This window comes from Danio rerio, chromosome 10 (genome assembly GCF_049306965.1).
Source record: "Danio rerio strain Tuebingen ecotype United States chromosome 10, GRCz12tu, whole genome shotgun sequence".
Lineage (NCBI taxonomy): Eukaryota > Metazoa > Chordata > Actinopteri > Cypriniformes > Danionidae > Danio > Danio rerio.
The window spans coordinates 15,717,904-15,741,975 of NC_133185.1; the positions used below are offsets into that span (position 1 = coordinate 15,717,904).

At 35.2% G+C, this 24,072-nt stretch overlaps 1 protein-coding gene across 1 annotated transcript in view; it reads right to left on the reverse strand.

Annotated features, from left to right (window-relative positions):
* The window catches only part of cntfr (ciliary neurotrophic factor receptor), a 313,919-nt gene that overhangs the window by 58,198 nt on the left and 231,649 nt on the right, over positions 1 to 24,072 (reverse strand). Inside the window, exons 4-6 of the mRNA NM_001098242.2 lie at positions 23,188 to 23,305; positions 18,823 to 18,989; positions 11,262 to 11,425 (exon numbers count right to left, since the gene is read on the reverse strand). Of these exons, the coding sequence (NP_001091712.1) occupies positions 11,262 to 11,425; positions 18,823 to 18,989; positions 23,188 to 23,305 (449 nt within the window). The remainder of the gene's footprint in view (positions 1 to 11,261; positions 11,426 to 18,822; positions 18,990 to 23,187; positions 23,306 to 24,072) is intronic.

Here is a 24,072-nt window from a genome sequence, read left to right on the forward strand (position 1 = left end):
GGTCATGGTTCTATATGGTTACAGTAAAACAGAAATAAGCAACATATCTACAGTGCATTTTTTCTCCTTTTAAACATATTTATTATTTGTTTATATTGTCACAATCAGCTACAGAACTGAAACGCTTTTTTGATGCAATAAATACAATCATAAAAAGAAAACAATTAATTTAATTAACAATTAATTAACAATTAACAACTAATTTACAATTAGCATGCGCAGTAGACACTCAAATGTGCATGTCGGAGAAAGGACTCAGACTGACTTGAGTCTGCATGAAATGAGATATAATAATATATTTACATTTTTTGTAGACATCTTTTCTACAAAAAATCCACTGCATTTTAGACATTTTAGTCCAGATAAAACAATTTCAACATTTGCTGGCAGGACAAAGGTTACACACTTCTGTTTATGGTAGCAAGTTAGCATCACAATGGCAACATGGCAGAACTATTTCTGATGCGTTTTCAGATGCAAAGATGCATTAGCAAACAATGCTCACTTACTGTTTGGTTCTGTTGGTTAGGCATTGCTATTTTAAGTATCAAATACTTACTATTCCTTGACATCATTTGTGGTAGTCACTCACATTGAACTCATTAGTACTCACACATGCTGTACTCACTAGTATTCACAAATGATGTACTCACTTGTACTCCAGACGATGTACTTACTAATACTCACAGATGATGTCCTCAATAAAACTCACATACGATGCACTTACTAGTACTCACAGATAATGCATTCACTAATACTCACAGATGAAGTACTTACTTGTGATCACAGATGATGTACTCACTAGTACTTACACATGTTGTACTCATTAGTACTCACATATGATGCACTTACTAGTACTTGCAGATGATGTACTCACTAGTACTCACAGATGAAGTACTCACTAGTACTTACAGCTGATATACTCACTAGTACTCATACATGTTATACTCTGTACTCACAGTTTATGCACTGACTAGCACTCACAGATGATGTACTAACTAGTACTCATACATGTTGTACTCATTAGTATTCACAGAAGATGCACTGACTAGCACTCACAGATGATGTACTAACTAGTACTCATACATGTTGTACTCATTAGTATTCACAGAAGATGCACTCACTAGTACTCACAAGATGATGTACTCACTATTATTCCCAAATGATGTACTCAATAGTACTCACAGATGATGTACTCACTAGTACTCACATATTATGTACTCACTAGTACTCACAGATGATGCACTCACTAGTATTCCCAGATGATGTACTCACTAGTACTCACAGATGATGTACTCATTAGTACACATAGATGATGTACTCACCAGTACTCACATATGATGCACTCACTAGAATTCCCAAATTATGTACTCAATAGTACTCACAGATGATGTACTCACTAGTACTCACAGATGATGTACTCACTAGTACTCACAGATGATGCACTTACTAGTGTTCCGAGATGATGTACTCACTAGTACTCACACATACTGTACTCACTAGTAACGTGATGATGTACTCACTAGTTCTCACAGATGATGTACTCACTAGTACTCACACATGCTGTACTCACTAGGACTCTAATGATGTACTCATTAGTACTTGCAAATAATGTACTCACTAGTACTCACATATAATGTAGGGCCTCTAACTAGTTCTCATAGATGATGTACTCACTAGTACTCACAGATGATGCAAGCCTACTATCTAGTTTTCAAAGATAATGTACTCACTAGTAATCACATACGATGTACTCACTAACTTGCAGATGATGTAGACCTACTCACTTATTCTCAAGGATGATGAACTCACTAGTACGCACAGATGATGAACTCACTAGTACTCACAGATGTTGTACTCACTAGTACTCACACATGCTGTACTCACTAGTAATCTGATGATGTACTCACTAGTACTCACAGATGATGTACTCACTAGTACTCACACATGCTGTACTCACTAGTACTCTGATGATGTACTCACTAGTACTCACACATGCTGTACTCACTAGTACTCTAACGATGTACTCATTAGCACTTGCAAATGATGTACTCACTAGTACTCACAGATAATGTAGGGCCTCTAACTAGTTCTCATAGATGATGTACTCACTAGTACTCACATATGATGTAAGCCTTCTCACTAGTTCTCACAAAGGATGTACTCACTAGTACTCACAGATGATGCAAGCCTACTCTCTAGTTCTCAAAGATGATGTACTCACTAGTAATCACAGACGATGTACTCACTAACTTGCAGATGATGTAGACCTACTCACTTGTTCTCACGGATGATGAACTCGCTAATAAGCACAGATGATGAACTCACTAGTACTCACAGATGATGTACTCACTAGAACTCACACATGCTGTACTCACTAGTACTCGCCGATGATGTATTCAATAGTACACACAGATGATGTACTCATTATTAGTCACGCATGCTATTTTAAATTAAAATGTATTTATTGTTTACTCACTTTCAATTGGTCCCATTTCTTCCGTGCATGAACACTAAATGGTATTTATTTAAAGAAAGCTGAAAACCTGTAATCATTGACTTTCATAGTGGGAAAACAAATACTATGGAAGTCAATCGTTAAAGGTTTTTAACAGAAGAAATAAACTCAAACAGGTTTGAAACAAGTAAAGGGTGCGTAAATAATGTCACGATTTTCATTTCTTTGGTTGAACTATCTCTTTAATGTTAGCAAATAACTCTTACAAAAGCTGATAGTTTTTAATAAAGAAGGCAACTGGCATACTTCCACTTTTAGTAAACATCCTATAATCCCTCTATCACACCTTTGAGGCAATGAAAAGTTTCAAAGACCATCACTCTGCGGGTGTGAATGTATGCATATCTTTCTTATAATTATGCCCTGCTTTTGTTGCTCTTAGAGTCGTCTGCTAAATGTCAGTGCTTTTTAAAGCTCCGCTGCACCATATGTCTCTTCATTTCAGCTCCATCAATCACAACTGAGTAGAAACATTGATCCATTGGATTTCTCAGACCAGTCATTTAAAAGAGCGATTTAACAGATTGGCGTTCCTGCATTATGAGGAACACAATAGACGAAAAATGGCAAAAAAAAGTTTTGTCCATTTAATAACATTCAGTAATTACATTGTTGCATTGTATAGGCTAAAAAGTGAATGAATAAAGGAAGGAAGGAAGTAAGGAAGTTTGGAACATTTATTTTTATAATTTTTCTAAACTGTACCTTTAAATGTATAATTATTTCCAGTAACGATCTATGTGAAATGTGAAAGCTAACATTATTTGTGTCAAAGCAGCTGCGTGTGAATCCAAAATGAGCCTTAATTTAGAATGTTCACTGTGTTCTTTTGAATGTGTGATTTCAAAACAGATGGCTGACTATTTTTGGTCTTTTCTTTTGAAAATAAGACAAGAGATAAGTCGATGCAAGGCAATTTCAATTATGGACCCAAATTAACTTATAATTCTCATTTCTTCAAACACATCGAGAATGTATGTAGCTGTCTATGCAGTATTTTGAATTTACCTGTCGATCTCTCTACCATTCCTCCATCACAGAAGACCTCTGACCAAAGTCGTTTTGTCAGAAATTGATTTTGTGTTCAGATTGCAAATCTCGAAGAAAGATGCATTCTACAGAATATAATAAAGGTGTCTGAGGTGTCCTTTTAGACCATGCGGATCACAGGCACATTGGGGATACTAAAATATACGCATTAATTGTTATACATTACATTATATAACTGGAAATTATACATTATATAATTGGAAATTATATTACTAATGGCTAGTTCATCCCAAAATGAAAATTCAGTGATCATTTATGGATGTCATTTCAAACCTCTCAGAATTGATTCATCTTTAAATCAAGATTTATTTCTTAAATCAAAACAAGTCTTGATCATTTTATACTTGATCACGCTTTGATGATTACATATAAATGACAGATTTAAACTAGACTTTTATTTGCATTAAAACAGTAGCTGAAACAGAAAAAAAATTATAAACTGAAACCGAAGTTTACAGAACAGCCATTTGTTCTTGCACATCATGCATATAAAGTTGAGTTTCTGATTATGTTCACTAGTCAATGTCTATATGTGAATAAATGCAAAACATTATTATGTGTCGACACTAGGACTACAGAAACCTTTCAATAATTTAATAACTTATATACCCAAATAAAACATTTAACTACTGAATCGTAGCCTGACTTTTATTGAATGTGTTAAATATCTTTTTTTTTCTTTATTAATTAAATTAAAAATCACAAAAGAGTTCTGAGGTGACACGGTGGCTTAGTGGTTAGCACTGTCGCCTCACAGCAAGAAGGTCGCTGGTTCAAGTAGTGTCTGGGTAAGTTGGCATTGAGTTGGTAAAGACTGGTGTGTATGAATGTTTTCCAGTACTGGGTTGCAGCTGGAAGGGCATCCACTGTGTAAAACATATGCTGGATAAGTTGGCAGTTCATTCTACTGTGGCGACTCCTGACGAATAAAGGGACTAATACTACCTAATACTAAAATGTCAGTAGACATTTGCATTTAAATGTAAACAAAAATAGATGGATGGATGGAATGATGGATGGATGGATGGATATACAGACAGACGGACGGACAGACGGACGGACGGACGGACGGACGGACAGACAGACAGCAGACAGATGATAGAATCTTAAATGAAAGGTCAGAATGGCCATTTTACTATATTTTAAAATGTGGTAGTTCCAGTGTTAAATGATTGTGTCTCTTCAGAAAACTTGTATTGATTTGTATCAACATTTGTGATCTTTTTACCAACATTTTAAGGCATCTGAGTCTTAAGTGAATAGACAGGCGGATTTAATAGAGGCACAGAAATCCTCAGATTACATTAAAAACATCTTCATTTGTGTTTCCCGAGACAAACAAACTTCTTACGGGTTTGGAGCGGCATGAGGGTGAATAAATAACGACAGGATTTTCGTTTTAAGGCCGACCACAACCCTTTAATATTAAAAAGCTGTTTATTAAACAAGTCCACTTCTTAAACTTGGGGAAATCGTCTGCTAGCCGCGAGCCCTTGATTGTTTCCATGCCACATTTCGCCGTCAGATCCCAGGCAGCTTTGAGGCATCCATCGCTCAGCAAGGACCGTTCCAGCTGCCATCCCTTCATTCCTTAGCAGAATGAATGGCTTCCCCACACCGAAGCTGCCTCTTTCATCTCTCTGAAGCCCTCTCGTCGTGATGCACTACGTGAGTGCACATATGAGGCGCAGCTGAAATGCAGCCCGGCGAAAGACTGATGAGGTTTCCACCTTGTCGTGATGGAGCTCAATATGGTCTTTGCTGCAAGCTGATATGAGCTTGTGTTCTGGCTGATATGGTTTGTGTCAGAGGAGTACCAGTCTCGGGGAACTCAAATAGGATCCGCACGGGCACTGAGTAATAGTTGTTTTGGAAATTTAGTAGGTGTATATTGTGTGAGGCGGAATGAGATGTGTTCTATAACTGATGTATGGCATCATCCACAGGTTATGGTACATGAAACTTGCTGGTGTTTGCAAACAGGTACAAAGTTAAACAAACTTCAATTCAGAAATATCTGAGATATGCCAAACTCTTGACTTTATTTACATACTGAACAGATTTGGTTTTAGTAAAATAAACTCCTGCAATTGCACTGTTTATTTTAATAAGAGTAATCTCTTATTAATCTCTTATTAGATTAGGGTTCAGATCCAACCCTGATCAAACACACCTGAGCCAATTAATTAGGACCTGAACAGCACTTGATAATTACAGGCAGGTGTGTTTGATATGGGTTGCAACTGAAATCTGCAGGAAGGTAGATTTCCAGGAACAGGGTTGGTCACCCATGTACTCTAGAAGTACATGCAAGCCTAAAACTACAGAAATCTCAACCAAACCTGGCATTTTGCAAGACCACAGGACTTATGTTAAAGGCATAATCTAATAACGAATAGTAATTTGAGGAATGAGGCTGATAGCTGGTGCTGACAGTGTGAATGCTAATGACCAATTTCTACTGAATGGTATGGTTTGGTACAGTAGAGTACAGTACACATTTATTTCCACTGTTAAATGTATCAAAATAGTGAACTGTACTGTACCACTTTGGCACTCTTTCCTAAGGTTACCTCACACAAAAGTGTGAGGTATCAAAATGTGGAGCTAGACCAATCGCTGAGTGAATAGCTGACAATACAGGGACTGCCATTTTTAAACAGCCAAGATAGAAAATAGTACAATGATGCCACGCCACAATGAACCACAGTTTACCTAAGCTCAAACAAATCTTGCTTTTTGTGACAAACAGCCACAAGCCAAGAAGCAAGAACTTTGTCCTCTATTGTTGATTACGAGGCTGTTCTCATGACACCCCTAAAGTCCATTTTATATTTCTGCATTGAATAATTACTGTACCAAACGATGCATTCCTTGCATGTAGCTGATGTCACTGTGAGCATTTATAATTCTGCATTCTGTCTGTGCTGCTCTGCAATAACTCTTACAAACCACTAGCAGGCAGTGTGATTGTTAATTTCAACTGTGTGGTGTGAAACAAGATATAGAAGGGTATTAATGTAGGTTGGAGCCAACTCCAAGTGTCCAACCTAGAGTTTTTATTTATTTAATGTCTTGTACATGGCACAGATATTGTGATTTATGAATGTTTAAACCTATCCCAACCCTAAAGCCAACCTCACAGTAAGCTGTTGTGTTTTAGTAACCTCTACACCTACCCCAGCACTAAACCAAACCTCACAGTAACCTGTTGTGTTTTATTAACGCTACAAATAACCTTACCCCAACCCTAAACCCAACCTCACAGTAATTTGTTGTGTTCTATTAATGTCTTTGCCACCTGGACCACCTCAACCCAGCCTACTTGTAGCATAAGTCATTCCCACTAGGAGATCACCCAACTTACTTGAGGTGAAATTTTGATCCACGTCAAAAGAACGAGCAGGACTGAACTACAAGTGCAACTTCACCCTTGGGAAATTAAGCCTTAAATTTTTATTTTTATTTTAATTGTGAGAACATAACACTATAGAATATACACTCACCGGCCACTTTATTCTGTACACTTTTCCAATGGGTCAATAACACAAATTTCTAATCAGCCAATAACATGGCAGCAACTCAATCCATTTAGGCATGTAGACATAGTCAACAAGATCTGCTGCAGTTTAAACCGAGCATCATAATGGAGAACAAAGGTGCTTTAAGTGAATTTGAATGTTTGTTGGCGCCAGATGAGCTGGTCTGAATATTTCAAAAACTGCTGATCTACTGGGATTTTCATGCACAACCATCTCTAGGGTTTACAGTGTATGGTTCGAAATAGAATATATCCAGTGAGGGGCAGTTCTGTGAGCACAAATGCCATATTTTCTTGGCACACTTTGGCCCCATTAGTACCAATTGAGCATTTTTTGTCAACACCACAGACTACCTGAGTATTGTTGCTGACCATGTCTATCCCTTTATGACCACAGTGTACCCAACTTCTGATGGCTAATTCCAGCAGGGTAACATGCCATGTCATAATGCTTGAATCATCTCAGACTGGTATCTTGACAACGAGTATAACTGGCCTCCACAGTCACCAGATTTTAATCCAATCTACAGCAACTATGTGATGCTATCATGTCAATATTGACCAAAACCTCTAAGGAATATTTCCAGTACCTTGTTGAATCTATGCCACAAAGTATTAAGGCAGTTCTAAAGGCAAATGGAATCCAACCCGATACTAGTAAGGTGTACCTAATAACGTGGCCGGTAAGTATATATTTCAGTTTATCAATTCAGAACATCATTCGGTTCTCCATTTGTTTTGCATTAAAATAATATCAACTGCAATTTCTCACTCTTTCTTCTCTCCACCACCATGCTAAAACATGCCAAAGTGTGTATTTTAATTAAATAAGTATATAGTCAGTTACACTCCATGCATCAAAGTGAAATGTTCTTACATGCAAGCACTTCATATTCCGGCTATTTCAGCACAGCTTGATTTACAGTAAAAGCTACAAACTCCATCATTGCGTGTGCAGCCAGTTTAATGAGCATTCGGGAATGGGATGTGCACCAGTTACACTTTATAGTCATATTTGCATAATTCCAAACATTTTCTAGTGGACAAATGATCATCGCACTTCAGGCTCTCGTTCGATTTCATGTAACGAGAAACATTTGTTGTAAAAAAGAAATTATATATATATATATATATATATATATATATATATATATATATATATATATATATATATATATATATATATAAAATCTGTTTTTCCCCCTACTAAAGTTTTCAAGCTGTTTTCAAAATTCTCCAGCGAATTTGAAGTACTTCTGAAACACTTAATTTTCTTAGCGCCGAGCAGTAACTAGATTACGGAGTGAGATGTGCTCATCTACTTAAAGAGCTTAATGGAAACAAGCATGACGCAACATCTACTTTTAGCCTTGATATGTAAGAGGAATAAATCCAATCCCGAAGGCCTTCTTAAGAAATCATCTTTGGCTGGTGCAATGATCTCCAGTTCGCCTGCACGGCAGCAAATATCAGCTGAGACTATGGGAAATAAACTCCCATCCCTCAGCTGTCTCTGAAACTCTGATTGATATCTTAGTGAGCGAATCAGTTTCCAAAGAACATGTCTGGTCTCGTTCCGTGTAGCACGAGAGACACAATTGGAACCATGCAGAGACCCGACAATGGGACCAAATCAAACCGGCCCACTTTGACCCCAGAGGATGATGTGTTCTTGCAGAAAATGAGACATGGTTGCAACACTGTTCCAAACCCTGCACAAAAGACTAACAGAGCCAGCATTATGTTATGTTTTGGGGGCGACAGGTGGCTTTATTCTTGCTGGGATGCTGAGCCACGGACAGACTTGTTGAAATATTTAAACCGGCAGGAGCTTGTTACTGTAGGTGACCAGTGAGACTATGATGTCTGACCGACAGGTTGAGACACATTACCATTTCCACCAGGTGTTACCATATGTCCAAATGCATCTGATTGAGAAAGCTCTTATTTCGTCACGCTCAACAACGTGTTTGAGGGAGTTCTTAATAAGATGCGCTAGTACTGTTGAGTGAACAAACATGTGGAATGTGAACAAGCAGGCGAATAAAAAAAGATATATGTGGCAATCATACATGTTTGTATTAGATTTAATAAGATGAGTCTCGTAAGAAACACCAGGTATTAGGACTTGTACTGCTAAAAAGGATAGTTCAATTCTATCAAATTTATCCTTATTTCTATAGCGCTTCTATAGGGCTACAATGTAGATTGTGCCAAAGAAGTTTCCAGAGTTGAAGTTCAGTTCAGTGTGGTTTAATTTTTACCGCTGAAAGTCTAAACGCTGAAGAGCAAATACATTGATGCATTGAAGTCCCAAACCAAGCAAGTCAGTGGCAACAGTGGCGATGAATAAAACTTCACCAATAGACGAAAGTGAAACAACAACAAAAAAAAAAAAACCTTGAGAGAAGCCAGGCTCAGTTGGGCACAACCATTTCTCTTCTGGCCAAATTTCACCTCCAATTCATCCAGAAATTTGAATTCAGTCATAATTTATGCTCTCTACTTATTCCTTTGATTTTCTTGAATTCTGAAAAACAGCAGCCATTGACATCCACAGTAGCAATAAAAAAAAGAAAAAAAGAAAATAAATAAAAAACAATTAAATTAAATTAAATTAAATTATTAATTCAAGTTATGTATGTCCCTGCATTCGTGTGGGTTTCCTCCGGGTGCTCAGGTTTCCCCCATAGTCCAAAGACATGCGGTACAGATGAATTGGTTAGACTAAATTGGCTGCAGTGTTTGAGCGTGTATGCATGTTTCCCAAAGATGGGTTGCAGCTGGAAGGGTATCTACTGCATAAAAACATATGCTAGACAAGTTGCCGGTTCATTCCGGTGTGGCGACCCCAAGTTAATAAAGGGACTAAGCAGAAAAGAAAATGACTGAATGAATTATGTATGTTAATAGCTGCTGCTTACCTACATGCTTGAGAATATTTTTTGTGTTCAGCAGAAGATAAAAACTATGGTTTGGAACAAGTGGAGAGAGTAAACGATGACAGATTTTGTACTTTTTTCAGTGAACTGTCCCTTTATTATAACATCATTGATGTATCTGATAACTCTTTAACAGGTACTAGAAAACCCATATAGAAATTGTAGGTATTTAAAAAAAAAGTGTTTAGCACACTGGGTGTATGGTGTAAAACAGCTGCAATGGCGTTACCTGTTACACATTTTACTTAAATCTCAAACAATAAAAACTGATATGATTTCATTGATACAATGTGAATGTTTGCTTGTATTATATAGTCAATAGACAACCTGAGAACCAATGGAGTTCTTAGTCAATCATCGCCAGTTATGTAGTTGTCCTAATACACACACATGCCAATCATAAGTGGTGCCCCACTCCCCCGCAACACATACACAGACATTAGGGAGCAAAAAATAACCTACTCAGATGAAAACAGCTGTGAGCTCAATTGCAAACCATATATTAATTATATATTGCTGATTTTTTTTGTCAGTAACAGTAATGGCTTGTAACAAGGGAAATAGCAACTTGTTTTATTACTCGTTACTAATAAGAAGTAATTTGTTAGTAACAGATTATTGTAAATCCTTTAAATCCATTACTTTTAATAACAAAATATTATTTTGGGGTGACCTAACCCTTTAGGCCATACATGGGGTTAATTTTAAAACCAGGTTTAACTAGGACTAATATTGAATCCAGAACTGTATAGACAGCTGTCGTGATGTGACTATTTTGGAGGGCAAAAAATACATAATTTTTACTAAACTTGAATGCTTATGAAATATCGTGTTTTTTATCAAAAGATGTGGACTGAATGGTCCTACCATGAGATATATGGCTTCTTCAAACATTTTTGTAATGTAACCTTAAAGAACTGGTATACGTGGTAGAAAACCTTTCCTTCCTTGTCACACTTTGCAGCAACCTGTGATCTTCTATGACTGTCTGACCCTCTTGCAAGTAAAAAAAAGAAGAAAAATCTTTAAATATAATTGGACATGCTTGTCTCTTTTTCTGTGATGGAATTTTAAAATTGCCACAACCCCATGTAGACATGGTATCACTGTGTTTTAGCACACTCCTGGTAGTTTAATGTGAAAAAGAAATAAAGATGGAATAGAAATGAAGATGGCCAAGGCACTTGAAAAGAGAAAGATCCACACTTACATGTTGCCACTGGTCTCGGATGAGTGGTCGGTAGCGAAGGAAGTACTTTAGCGGGAAGGTTTCCACGTCGGGCCATGTACTGGGACTGTTCCAGGTCACTTCCAGTCTTCTTGCATTGTTGGCTACAGGTTTGGCCACCACCTTCTCAGGAGGATCAGGTTTCACTGTTGGACCAAAGAAGCATGGATGTAAGCTTATGGCTTATCAGAGGTATCATATTTAAAGGAATAAATCCCCTTAAATCAATTCTGTCAACAGAATTTAATTTCATCAGTGGAGCACAAATTGAGACGTATAATTAATAGGTACGTTTGCAAACAACTATGCAAAATAACTCTCATTAGAGTATTAGTAGAGTTTGATTTAGGGTTCATACAAAAATGTTAAGTTAAATGTATGCTAAATTCCACCAGTCACACAAAAAATTCTACATTGTATACTACTACTACTACTACTACTACTACTACTACTATTACTACCCAGCAAGCATGTTTTGCTTTTAAAAGATATCTAATAGATGTCTAATAGACGTCTAAGCATAGTTGTCTTGGCTAAAACAAGGCTAAATTTGAGTTGTTTGTGAAAATTTATTCAATGTCAAAAAATAGGCCAAAACTAAACTAGTCATCAAATAAACAGAAATTAATATTTACACATATAAAGTCTGTCTAATTTGCAGTGGTGGAAAGAGTACTGAAAAAGCATACTTAAGTAAATGTAACATTACTAGGCTAAAAATGTAGTGTGATATGAGTAAAAGTACCTGTTATAAATATTACTCTAGTTAAAAGTAAAAAGTAGCCCTTTTAAAAGAACTCATGAGTAATGAGTAGTAAGTATTATGCTGTTAAAAGGTGATGCATTTAAATGTAAATTGTGGATGTGTGTGTGTAAACGTAACATTCTGTAGTGCATTTAGTTATTGCCCAGCAGGCACAAAATGTCATAGGAAATTAATATTAGGTTAGATTTAAGTTTCGATGTCAGGTAACCAAATTCAATGTCTAGCCAGCGTCTAAGGATAAAACTATTTTGATGTCCAATAATGACATCAAATGATGTTGATATTTGGTTGATTTTAGGTTGTTAGAAAGTGACCAAAATCCAATGTCTAGCCAACATCTTAAACCAACATCCTATTGATGTCAAATACTGACATTTATTCATTAGTTATGGTAACCAAAATTCAACGTCTAATAGACGTCATTGTGGTAAGGTTGACACAACGTCAAGCTGTAACATCAGTAGATGTTGATATTTCGTTGGTTTTAGGTTGGACGTTGGACATTGACATCGGGCTGACGTTGAGTTCTGATGTAAACCCGATTTTAATTTCCAAGCAAAATGCAACGTCCCCACAACATTAGGGTACAATATCATTCCGACAGCATGTTGACGTCTTGTGCCTGCTGGGTGTTTAAGGCCATTTAGGTCATGCATTTAGGATGCAAATTAAACATGTATGCTGTGTTTAATGCATGTTTGCGCTTTGTGTATTATCATTTAGCTATTACAGTGATTTCCGTAAAGTGAAAGTACATCAGAGTCTGGAATTTCCCCCTCCATTTCAGTGTTTAAGTCCGTTTTAAAGACTTATCTATTTTCTCTCGCTTTTAATACTGCTTGATAGCTGTTTTATTGCTGTTATTTGTTAAATGTTTCTTTTATACCTCTATGTACAGCACTCTAATTCTTAACTCTTCACTCAGCTTAGGTTGTTTTAAAGGTGTATTATAAATGAATATTGTATTGCATTGTAAATTGCTCCATTTTATTGCTTAGAATTATTACCAAAGTTGGATATAATGTATTATTGTATTCTAACTAATGTTTGGAGACTGCAGTAATGTAACAAATTACATTTTAAATATGCGTAATTTGATTACAGTTACTAAAGTCAATGCAATTGCATTACTTACATTACAAATATAGTTTTTGTTTAAATAAAAACTGCTTATTTTAAATCATGTTTTCCACTGCAACGTCAGTTAATAAGCATTCACTTTTAAATTGCTGGAGAGCACAAGCTAAAAATAACTGCTGATGAGAGTGCTTGCTTCTTCAAGTGGAAATACAGACATTAAACACAGATAACAACTGACCAATGAGCTTCATACTTTGTATGGAATATACATAATGTGGTAGACTAATTACTTCAGACAAACACACAACACCCACACAATGCTGTGCTTTTTTAATACCATGGATGTCAGTTGCCGGTATCCAGTTTACTTCTAAATGTTTTCTTTTGTGTTAAAAAAATAAAAAAACACAAACAGGTTTGAAACAAGTGAATGATGCAAAAATTGTTAACCCATTGTAATGCTTTTCAGTGAATATTAAAACACTGAAAGAGCCGCAGTTTATTTTGTATTTTTATAGGTGTTAAATCTTTTAAAAGTAACTTCAAAGTAAAGTAATTAGTATGTAATTAGTATTTGCAGGAGCGTAAAAGGAAAGCTCAATAAAATTCATGACCCCTCCAAATAAGGTAAAAACAGAGCATTTACCAACAATTTACCTAGAACCAACTCTTTTCTGATTCAAATCTTTTCTAGAGAACGTCTGTACTTACCAAAGCCACATACTATCTATATAGATATCAGATCAAATTAAACATATTATATATAAACAAATCACTACACGGCTTTAATTGTGTATTGCATTTTATAACTTGTCAAAATAAGGAATACTGAAGCAAAATAATGAGTTTATTTATAATGTTTGAATTACTTTTAAGTTTACAGCCTCTGTGTTTTGACTGTTTCTCAAAAAGGAAAAGTTATACACTGAATTAGAAAAATCACAAAAATAAAATGATGTATGAACTACTTTTACCATTGTTAGGAAGTCAGAAAATGCCTTTAATATCAAGATGCTAATGGTATTTGAGCTGAGTAAAACAAAAAACACAAACAGAAAGAGCCGGCGATGACAAACGCCACTAGCAAATAGACGGATGATGAATAGTGTTGAGATTTGCTTTTTATGATCCCCGGCTCGTCCCTCTGAGCAGAAAATCGGTTTGACACAACACACACGTCTCTTAAAGAAGCCACACTGTGACATTTTTTCGAGATGTCTTTTGAGCAGCGGCTTCCCCTGAACATTAGGATAGCGTTTCAGAGCTAAGGTTTATGGGAAATAGGCGGAAAGCAACAGAGGCGTCTTTCTCTTCTTTTCGAAGCGCGGATCGTCCAAGGATCATTCTGTTTGCGCCGCGGTTTTAGCTTCGCTCACACACAAACACATCCACACAGGGACAAAGAGATGCTTCTGAGCTCCGTTCCCTTTACTATTCATTGCAGACACATAGTGGGATCAGGATTTACCGCTCAGGCCTTGACCTGGCTTGAGCCAAACTCTCTTTACGACTTTCAAACACTGTTGATGTTGTTTGGATGGCAGCTATTCGGATGCTAATTTTAGCGTCTGGGCAGGATAAGGAGCTAAAAGAGAGCACTAGTCTGGAAAATTTATTTTAATTTTTATTTTATTTCATTTCATTTCATTTCATTTTTAATTTAATTTAATTTAATTTAATTTAATTTAATTTAATTTAATTTAATTTAATTTAATTTAATTTAATTTAATTTAATTTAATTTAATTTAATTTAATTTAGGGTGAATTGGGTTGGCTAAATTGTCTGTAGTGTGTCAGTGTGAATGAGTGTGTATGGATGTTTCCCAGAGATGGGATGCACCTGGAAGAGCATCCGCTGTGTAAAACATGAGCTGGATAAGTTTAGTGTTCATTCCGCTGTGGTGACCCCTGATTAATAAAAGGACTAAGCCGAAAAGAAAATAAATGAATGAATTTAATTTAATTAAGCATTTTATTTCATTTCATTTTAGATTTTATTTTATTTTTAATTTAATTTAATTTTATATTATTTTATTTTTTATTTAAATTAATTAAACTTTTTTATTTATTAATTTTAAGTATTTTTTTAGTTTTTAATTTAATTTAATTTAATTTAATTTAATTTAATTTAATTTAATTTAATTTAATTTAATTTAATTTAATTTAATTTAATTTAATTTTGTGAAACATTCTTTAGATAAAATAAATTGGCATTTAGTTTTCATACCACACTATTGCTTTAGTACTTTTTAAAGCACAACCTCACTAGATTTCGATGGTTGGATGTCATCAAGTCTTTTTGTTCTAAATAATTCTAACAACATCTATATTTTTTGGTATATCATCTATTGTTATGTGAACAATGTATGATGTTTTTTTTAAAGGAATAAAATGATTTTTTAACCAAACAATTAAACTTATAAAACTCTAATATCAAATAATATTTAATATCATTTAAATATCTTTATCCATCTATTTATTTATTTTATGCTTAAAAATCCTTATTTAACCCTAATAAGTGCATTCATAAAGTGGTATATCAACAATATATACCTTTTAAAATGTATACTGATAAAAAAAATAAAAATACATAAAACAAAACAGCAATCAGAATATGCTTGCCCACATGCTTTACTTCTTTTGTAAATCAATGCATTTCTTTGATGTACTTTCATCAGTATCTCCACTACACGTCAGTAAAATGCATGCTAATCATACATTGTCTTCCCCCGAATGAAAAACAAAATGCATTTTAAAAGAAATCTATTTCCTATAAAATATCTGTTAGAACCACAGGGAAAATATTTCCATTGCCAATTCAGTGATCCAGACGGCATTAGCATTTTTATGACTATCAAGCACACATGTATCCATGCATGTAAGTTCTCTATTTAGTTGCCAGAAGCCACTCCATCAACACCAGCAGCCAATTTACTGGAGACATTTTCTTCACTTTTTGTTTGTCTGCATGTGTGTTATTTTTCCCCCTAGAAAAGAAGATTGTTGTAAGATACCACATGCTATATTAAGGTCCATTTACGCATCCCAGGTACTATAAGTTCAATATAGTGTTACTTGTACTTTTTTGTTTAACCACTTTGAAGTGTTTTCACCAAATGTTGGACTTGTAAATGATTGCAATCTGGAGCATGTTGTGACATTTTAGCAAAACTGATATTGCTTTCCTTCTTGCATGTTTCAAGAGAATTTAAAAGTATAATGTCCAGTGGTACTAAAAAGTGTTTGCAGAAACAGAAACCTGTGGCCGTATCAATAGTTTGTTATAGTGGATCATGGATGTTCCTATATTTGATAAAAATGAGTGTAAACTAATTAATATTTATCTAAAAATAACCCATACTCAAAGCTTTACCCTAAACCTAAACCATAATGCAATTTAAAGGGTTAGTTCACCTAAAATTAAAATTTTGCTATTAAGTGCACTGTAAACAAAAAAATAAATATATATATATTGCTGACCTTTTTTGCTTAGCTGAATCAAATCTTAACGTATAAGAAAATTTAATTCAAACTTGATTAATATTCAAATAAGCTGTCTTGTTGTCTTGACTTTTTTTATTATACTTTTTACAGTGTGGCTCATGTCAATGCTTGACGCTCACACAAACAAATGCACAAACAGAGTGACATACTCTGAAAAAAAACATGTAAAATAATCATACTCATTTGTTAAAAATACATATTTTTTAACAAATTGAGTAGATGTGGTAGAGAGGTTTATTTTAGCTAGTTTAGTTTATTTTAGCTAATTTAGGAGTGAGTGAGATATCTTTAGGAACCCATAGAACTCTAGTTCACTCCTAAGTTGCGCTGTGAATTAAATATAGGCTAAGTTACAATTATACCAGACAAAAGGGACAGACATAGATGCATTATGAGTTGTACTTTTGAGTTGTGTTTATGAGTTGACATTTGTACTTTTGTGTTTTAATGTATATGAAATCGGAGACAAGAATTAATATCAACCTCCGCATACAAGATCCTTTCAATCATGAAAAATCATAGTAAGAGCTGAGCGATATGACACACTGCATAAATGTGCATTATATAATCAGCATTTTACATGTGTTTGCTGCCTTATTACAAATGTGTGTGGCAAATATACATGTTAAACTAACAAAATACACATTTAAAGAGTACATGCTGACGATTTCAGTATGGCTAAAAAATAGAGCTGTGCGATATGGCAAAAATCGTAATCTTGATAATTCTTTTCTATATTGAACGATAATGACATATATTTTGATTAAGGTTTTTAACGCTTCCAGTTTTAAAAGAATATACCAATCATGACTGAAGATGATACTGCTGGCAGGAAAGTGAGCTGTTCACAAAACACTGAGTGTAACCACAGTGTTTCTCAACCACATTCCTGGAGGACCACCAGCTCTGCACATTTTCCTTGTCTTCTAAATCATACACAACTGATTCTGTTTAACAGCTCATTAGCAGAGACTAAATGAGCTGTGATGGGTGTGACAGACAATGGAGACACCTGAAACATGAAGTGCTGGTGGACCTTCAGGAACGTGGTTGAGAAACACTGCACTAAAGAATACTGGGTGATGCAGCATGAGCTATTTTGAATTGATAATTTTCAGTGGCCACAAATGTGGTAAATCTTTAACTTAAACACAATTATAGATTCCTGTTGTTGCGTATTTCTGATGTGTGTTTAGCACTTAGGAGCAATATCGAGTAAAAATGTCCAGAGCTTATCATTATTAACATAAATTTTATCATGATTCGATATGATATCCTTTATTAGGCCAGCCCTAGCTAAAAATGTCAGGTAAATTGCTATTCAAACTCACATTGGTAGCATTTAACACTTAATTAATGAACATAATCAGCAGCTGAGGTAAACATTGTCAAAGCAGTTTATGTTGTTATGTTTTCAAAATAGAAATCTTGCATGTTGCCGTCCTAGATGGTTAGAACAAAGGCTAGTTTTTCCATGGAAAATAGACCTTTTATCTCATGTTGTGGCATTGTGCTGTCTCATGTTTAGAGAACATGGTGTTAAAAACCTGTTCTATTTTCAAAATAAAATGCTCATAGTAAGTAAAATACAAGCTTAGATCAAATTAAAAATAAAATAAAAACGATCACTATTAAAAATCTCAAGAGGAAACATTGTGGCTAATCAAACGCGGTATTGAGCATGCAAATTAATGATACTTTGTTGGTCATCAAAATTTGTGTTTTGTTCCAATTGGCTTAAATTTCAACAGGATTTACATGAGGACGAAAAAAATAAGAATATTTGTGGCACTTCAATACTGAACTCTTATTTAGCTATGCCTACACTATAAAGCTGAAAAGTTAAGGTAACTCAAATCATTTAAGGAAACCGATTGCAACAAAAAATAATCCTAATAAGTACTGTGAACTTAATCCATTTGAGTAAAAGAAGCTATTTGAGCACAGTAAAACCCGATAAATAAAGAGAACTTAAACCAACTGAGTACTGTAAAACTCAATAAGTTAAGGCAAGTCAGACTGTTTGAGTTGAAAAAAAAATGTTTTCTGAATTAGTGCATATTGAAAAATGTTGGTAGAGGCATATTTTCCAATAAACAAGTATTTTGTGTATCCTAATCCCCCAACCACAAAAAAAAAAAAAAAAAAAAAAAAAAGATGCAAAACATGGTAAAATTATAGAACAAATCCTACCTATCGAAGACTCCTCAAAGCTGATGGTGGTTGAAGCTCGACCCAGCGAGTTCACTGCTGTAACATTAACATAGTAAGGAGAGCTGGAGAAAAGTTCCGGAAACTTGACGTGACACCTGTTCTTATGAACTGTATCCCTGGTGACCTCCAAAGGCCTCTGGTTATGTCTGAAAAATATATAAAAAGTGTAAAAAAAAAGATCTAAAACATCTACAAAAGCACTCTTGCATCATGACATTTCATTTTTTCAAAAGAATAGTTAATCAAAAAATGTTACTCTTTTATGGCTCTGAAAAAAAAGTCTGCCGCACATGGTTCTTTCTTGGCGATTAATTTTACGTTCTTGGGGAACTATTCCTTCAACAGCAAGTTCACAAGTTACTGCAGTATGAAATGAATGTGTATAATGTCCAGAAGAAACCAACTAACATTATTATTATTCCATTTTGATGTTTTGAAGCAGACATGTTAAATTAAGACTGCCATTTGCTTGCCTTTAGGGTACCATCTGGACAAAGGCCTTGTCGCTGACCTTTAAACCTCCTGATATCAGCTCCGCGTGTGCATGGCAAAAATCATTTACTGGACTCTGATGAAGCTTTATTGAGGGTAAACTTTGCAAACCTTGCAGCATATTCTGTTATTTTTTAAACATCAATCTTGTGTCGTGCAGATAATGTCTAGCTGTGACATTGTGCTCTTGTATAATGATGTATAATGACCTAAACTGCAAGACTTAATGGATTATTAACTCCTTTACGGGTTTTTAACAATGCAGGTTATCTGGGGTCAATGTTATTTTCTAATTTAAGTGCAATTAGTTCCTTTTGAGAAGTGATTATTTGTAATTTGTATTTAAATCTGACACATTATCCATTAAAAGAGTAATTAAAAACATGCATGCTGTGAAAATGTCTGCTAATAATTTGTGCTGTGGGTGATTCTTTTCACAGTGTAAATGAATAGATAAATAAATACATATTGTGTACGTGTCATAAAAATAGTGTTAATATAATCAAATATTTAAAAAGAAAACAGTAAATAGTTTTTATTGAGCCTTTTTCATTTGCAATTTACATGATCCTTTGGAACATGGGTGAAAATTAAACATTTATTTATTTATTTGTTTGTTTGTTTGTTTGTTTGTTTGTTCATCCCTAATTTGTACTATTTTTTCAGCAGCTATTACTCAGTCAGATGACCTTTCAAAAAGTATTAGAATATGCTAATTTACTGTTGACTTTGATCATGAAAGTGAATGCTTGCCACATTTCTAGTATTTACTTATTGCCTTATTTTAGTATCCAATATTATTTTTAAACCATAAAATAAATATAATTCTCTTAAGGTGGGGCCAATGAAGATGTTGCCAGGGCTGGTAAGTAGTTGCCCTGCTACAATATTCAAATAAAATTCTTAATTAGACCATTAAACTTCTTTTATATATCTTTATTTTATTAATATTTCATCCATCACTGGGCCAAGCTTACAGGTGGCCTGTCAAGTACTGACCATGCCCACTCTTATATACTGTACAGTAGCTTCTGAGATCTGATGTGCACATGTTGTGATCATACACATGCCTGTAGCCAGGGGGGGCTTGGGTGGTTCGAACGAAACACCCCTCCATGGCCAAAAGTTCCAGAATTTGACCTTTTAATTATTTTATGTAATTTAATATTATATAATATATTTATTATATAATTTATATATTTATATTCAATATATATTGTAATAAAGTCTAATTTTAAATAACTCTGGCCCATAATTCAAATCCCATGGAGCCTAAAAGCCACAATAATGTGATGCGAGTCACTTGACATAACATTTGAGTTTTTGATGCGACATCCATACTGAGTAACGCAATGGGTCGAAAAGAGCAAAAAGGCAGAAAAGGCAGGCAGCGGCTTTATTATCGAAAAAAATTTTACATATGTTCAAAAAGACTCCCAAGCAGGGTAAGGCAAAAGTTACTTAGTTCTTGACAGATGAAAATCTGTCCCTATCCATGAGGTTCTAGGCTAACTATCTGCATTAGCCGTGACATCCTGTATCTTTATTGACTTGTCCAGTACATGACTTCCCTTTCCCTATTTATGACATTATTTTTTTAAAATAACTGTCCAACGAAGGCTTTAATGGCAAGTAAAGTCCTAAGCTGTCAGATGTCACTTCACTGTATTGTTACAAAAATTTGTTTGTCTAAATCTTGGATCTTATTTCTGAAACAAAAATTAGCAATTTAAAGGTGTAAAGCACAAGAAACGGACCATATTAAATTAATTTGAATATATTTTGGCTACTGTTGATATTCAGGAATTTTCAAATGTACTTTTTTTTCCCCCAAAGAGTCTAGAAATTTTTTTTTTTTAAATATTATTTTTGTATTATTATAATAATTATTATTATTTATATTATGTTTTAATTATTTTTTTATTGAACTGGCCGAATTGTGACTAAGGACAGTTGAATGTGCTGGCCAGTTAGTTTTTTGTCTAATAAATGATAGTAGGCAACAGTTTTTTATTTTAAAACTTTAACAGATTGCTATTTTTTCTTGATGAAATATGATGTAATAAATGTGTATTTTTAAAGTTTGTCTTTTTTAAAAAAAAAAATAATGCATTTTTTTCACCAGGCTGGCTACGGGCCTGATACATATTTATGCATGTTCTTTGAGTCAAATAGGCTCAATGTTTATATTTCAGGACATCACATTTAATGTGCTCCAGAATCCAGATATCTATTATAATGGATTATATACCTTAAAAATGCTGTTAATGTAAAATAAAATACTGAAATATAATAAAATGCATTCAATTGCCACTTTATTAGGTACACCTCTCCAACTGCTTGTTAATGCAAATTTCTAATCAACTCAATGCATTAAGGTATGTAGACATGGTCAAGACGATCTGCTGCAGTTCAGAACAAGCATCAGAATGGAGAAGAAAGGTTTATTTAAGTGTCTTTGAGTGTAGCATGGTTGTTGGTGCCAGAGAGGCTGGTCTGAGTATTTCAGAAACTGATAAAGTTGACTGTTGGGTTTAGCTTAGCTTACTCAAATCACTTATACCACATGTCTTTGGACTGTTGGGGAAAACCCACGCTAACATGGGAAGAACATGTTAACTCCACACAGAAATGCCAACTGACCTAACCGAGGCTCAAACCAGTGCCTTTCTTGCTGCAAGGCGATCATGCTACCCACTGTGCCACAGTGAAGCCCTTCTTTAATCATGTTAATAATTAAATATATATTTTTTATCATCCTATAATGACTTTTTTTATTTGTTCATTGTTGTATTGTGGTCCTCTATCGTCGAGTGACAGTATTTGCATTTAAAAAATCGAATTTATTGACAATATTTAATTCAAACATTTAATTTTAGTTGGCTTTTTTGTAGTTTAACAATGAATGATCAAACAAACAAATGATTACTTTACATTAGATCTCTGTTAAAGGTATTTGCCCGACCCTCTCCCTCTCTTCTCAGATGGGATGGTGGGCCAGATCAAAGGTTACCGTGGGCTAACTTTGGCCCATGGGCCCTAGTTTGGGCATCACTGCCCTAGTTGATTTATTGAAGATGATCATTAAAGATAATCAATTGACTTTTACTTAACTTATTTAGTACTGTTATATTAAATATTTAGTACGTTTTATGTGATTTATTGTACTCAATATATACACTCAAAAATGACATGTTTAATTAAAATGGGTTGCAACAACACAAGCCTTAAATTTTCTTGGGGACAACCTAATTGTTTATGTTCAATCCACCTAAATTTGTTAAAAGGATTATGCTAACTAAACAGATTTGTGTTTGGACAACATAATTGATTTGTGTGGAACCCAGCATTTTTTTATAGTGAATATGATTAATATAATTACTTTGTGCAAATTACAAGGATTTTTAAAGTAATTCTTATGAGTATTTTTTCTCATTGTAGCATGGATTCAGTTGTTCTCAAATTCTTTGACAGGTGAAAATAAAGGTACTTCATGGTTGCTCATACAGATGTGGACAGACGGCGAGCGAGGGCTTGAGAAAGAGAACTGGAGCTGTAGTCTGTGCAGGGTTATTCCACAGGGGCTTTGGGCTGAGAGTCCACTTATACCGCCTTGAGTTCCAGCACTCAGAGTCAGACAGGCCTAATCAGCTCTCAGCAGACAGTGTCTGACCGCACAGATCACTGATTCAGATGAGCTCAGTGTGTCTCAAAGCCTCTGCTGAACACGAGAGGGCATGACATGACAGACGGAACCAAAGGAGAGCAGAAGGAAGCTGAGGTTGAGCGGGAAGCAAGAGTTGACAGATGGAGTTACAAACAAAGGGAAAGGCAGATTAGTAAATATCTTACTGGACATCGACTTCGAAGTCCGTTGGGATGAACGTTGGATGCTGAAGGTGCCAGCTGCAGTAGAAGCCTCTGGGATAGGTGTTTGATCGACACGTCACCTGCGGTTCCTTGGGAGGAACTGTGGAAAAAGCAAAAGGTAAGAAATGTAAGTACTTTGTCAACTACAACACCTTCAGAAATCCATCAGCGGCCCAAAATACAAGTCTCGGGAGGGTTTTACGATATCCACTGCTTCTTTGGCCGCATAACCCCTTGAACCTCCCCCATTCCAAGCATCAAGTGGGAAAGGAAATGTAATAACCGCCCATGCCCTCCTTCCAGATTAGGGTCCTTTCTTACAGCGCCACTGGACCGTGCCTACGACTGCAAGAATTGAAACTGATGACTTGGACCGGTTGCCTGGGTTACGCATAATATTACTCCTTCCCATGTGTGAAACGGAGAGTGATTTAAGCCTCGTTGGCTGCCGAGCGCTGCCTTCTCCTTCCTCATCTCCATCGGCCCCCGGAGGCCTGACAAACTAGAGCCTGCGAGAAACAAAACCACTTCTAAAGCTCACCTCTAGGCTCCCCTTTGAGCTTTGATTGCGCTAAACAGCATACTAAGCTGCCAGCTTACACACGTTCTTCCCTTGCGTGATTGCGATGAAGTTGGCTTTGAGATTTTTGATGGGGATTTCTATCTTTGCGCTTGTGGGAACATGCAATGCTCTCAAGGCTTGATATAAAAGACACTGAGTGGAGAACTTTTGAAAGTGACTTTAAGCCTTATATGATCCATTTTATTAGTGGCGCTTGCTAAGGTTAGCATGAATAATATTGCAAATACTCTAACCTGCATGTGAAACTTGGCACAAAACTTGCAACCCTTAGTTTTATGTACTGA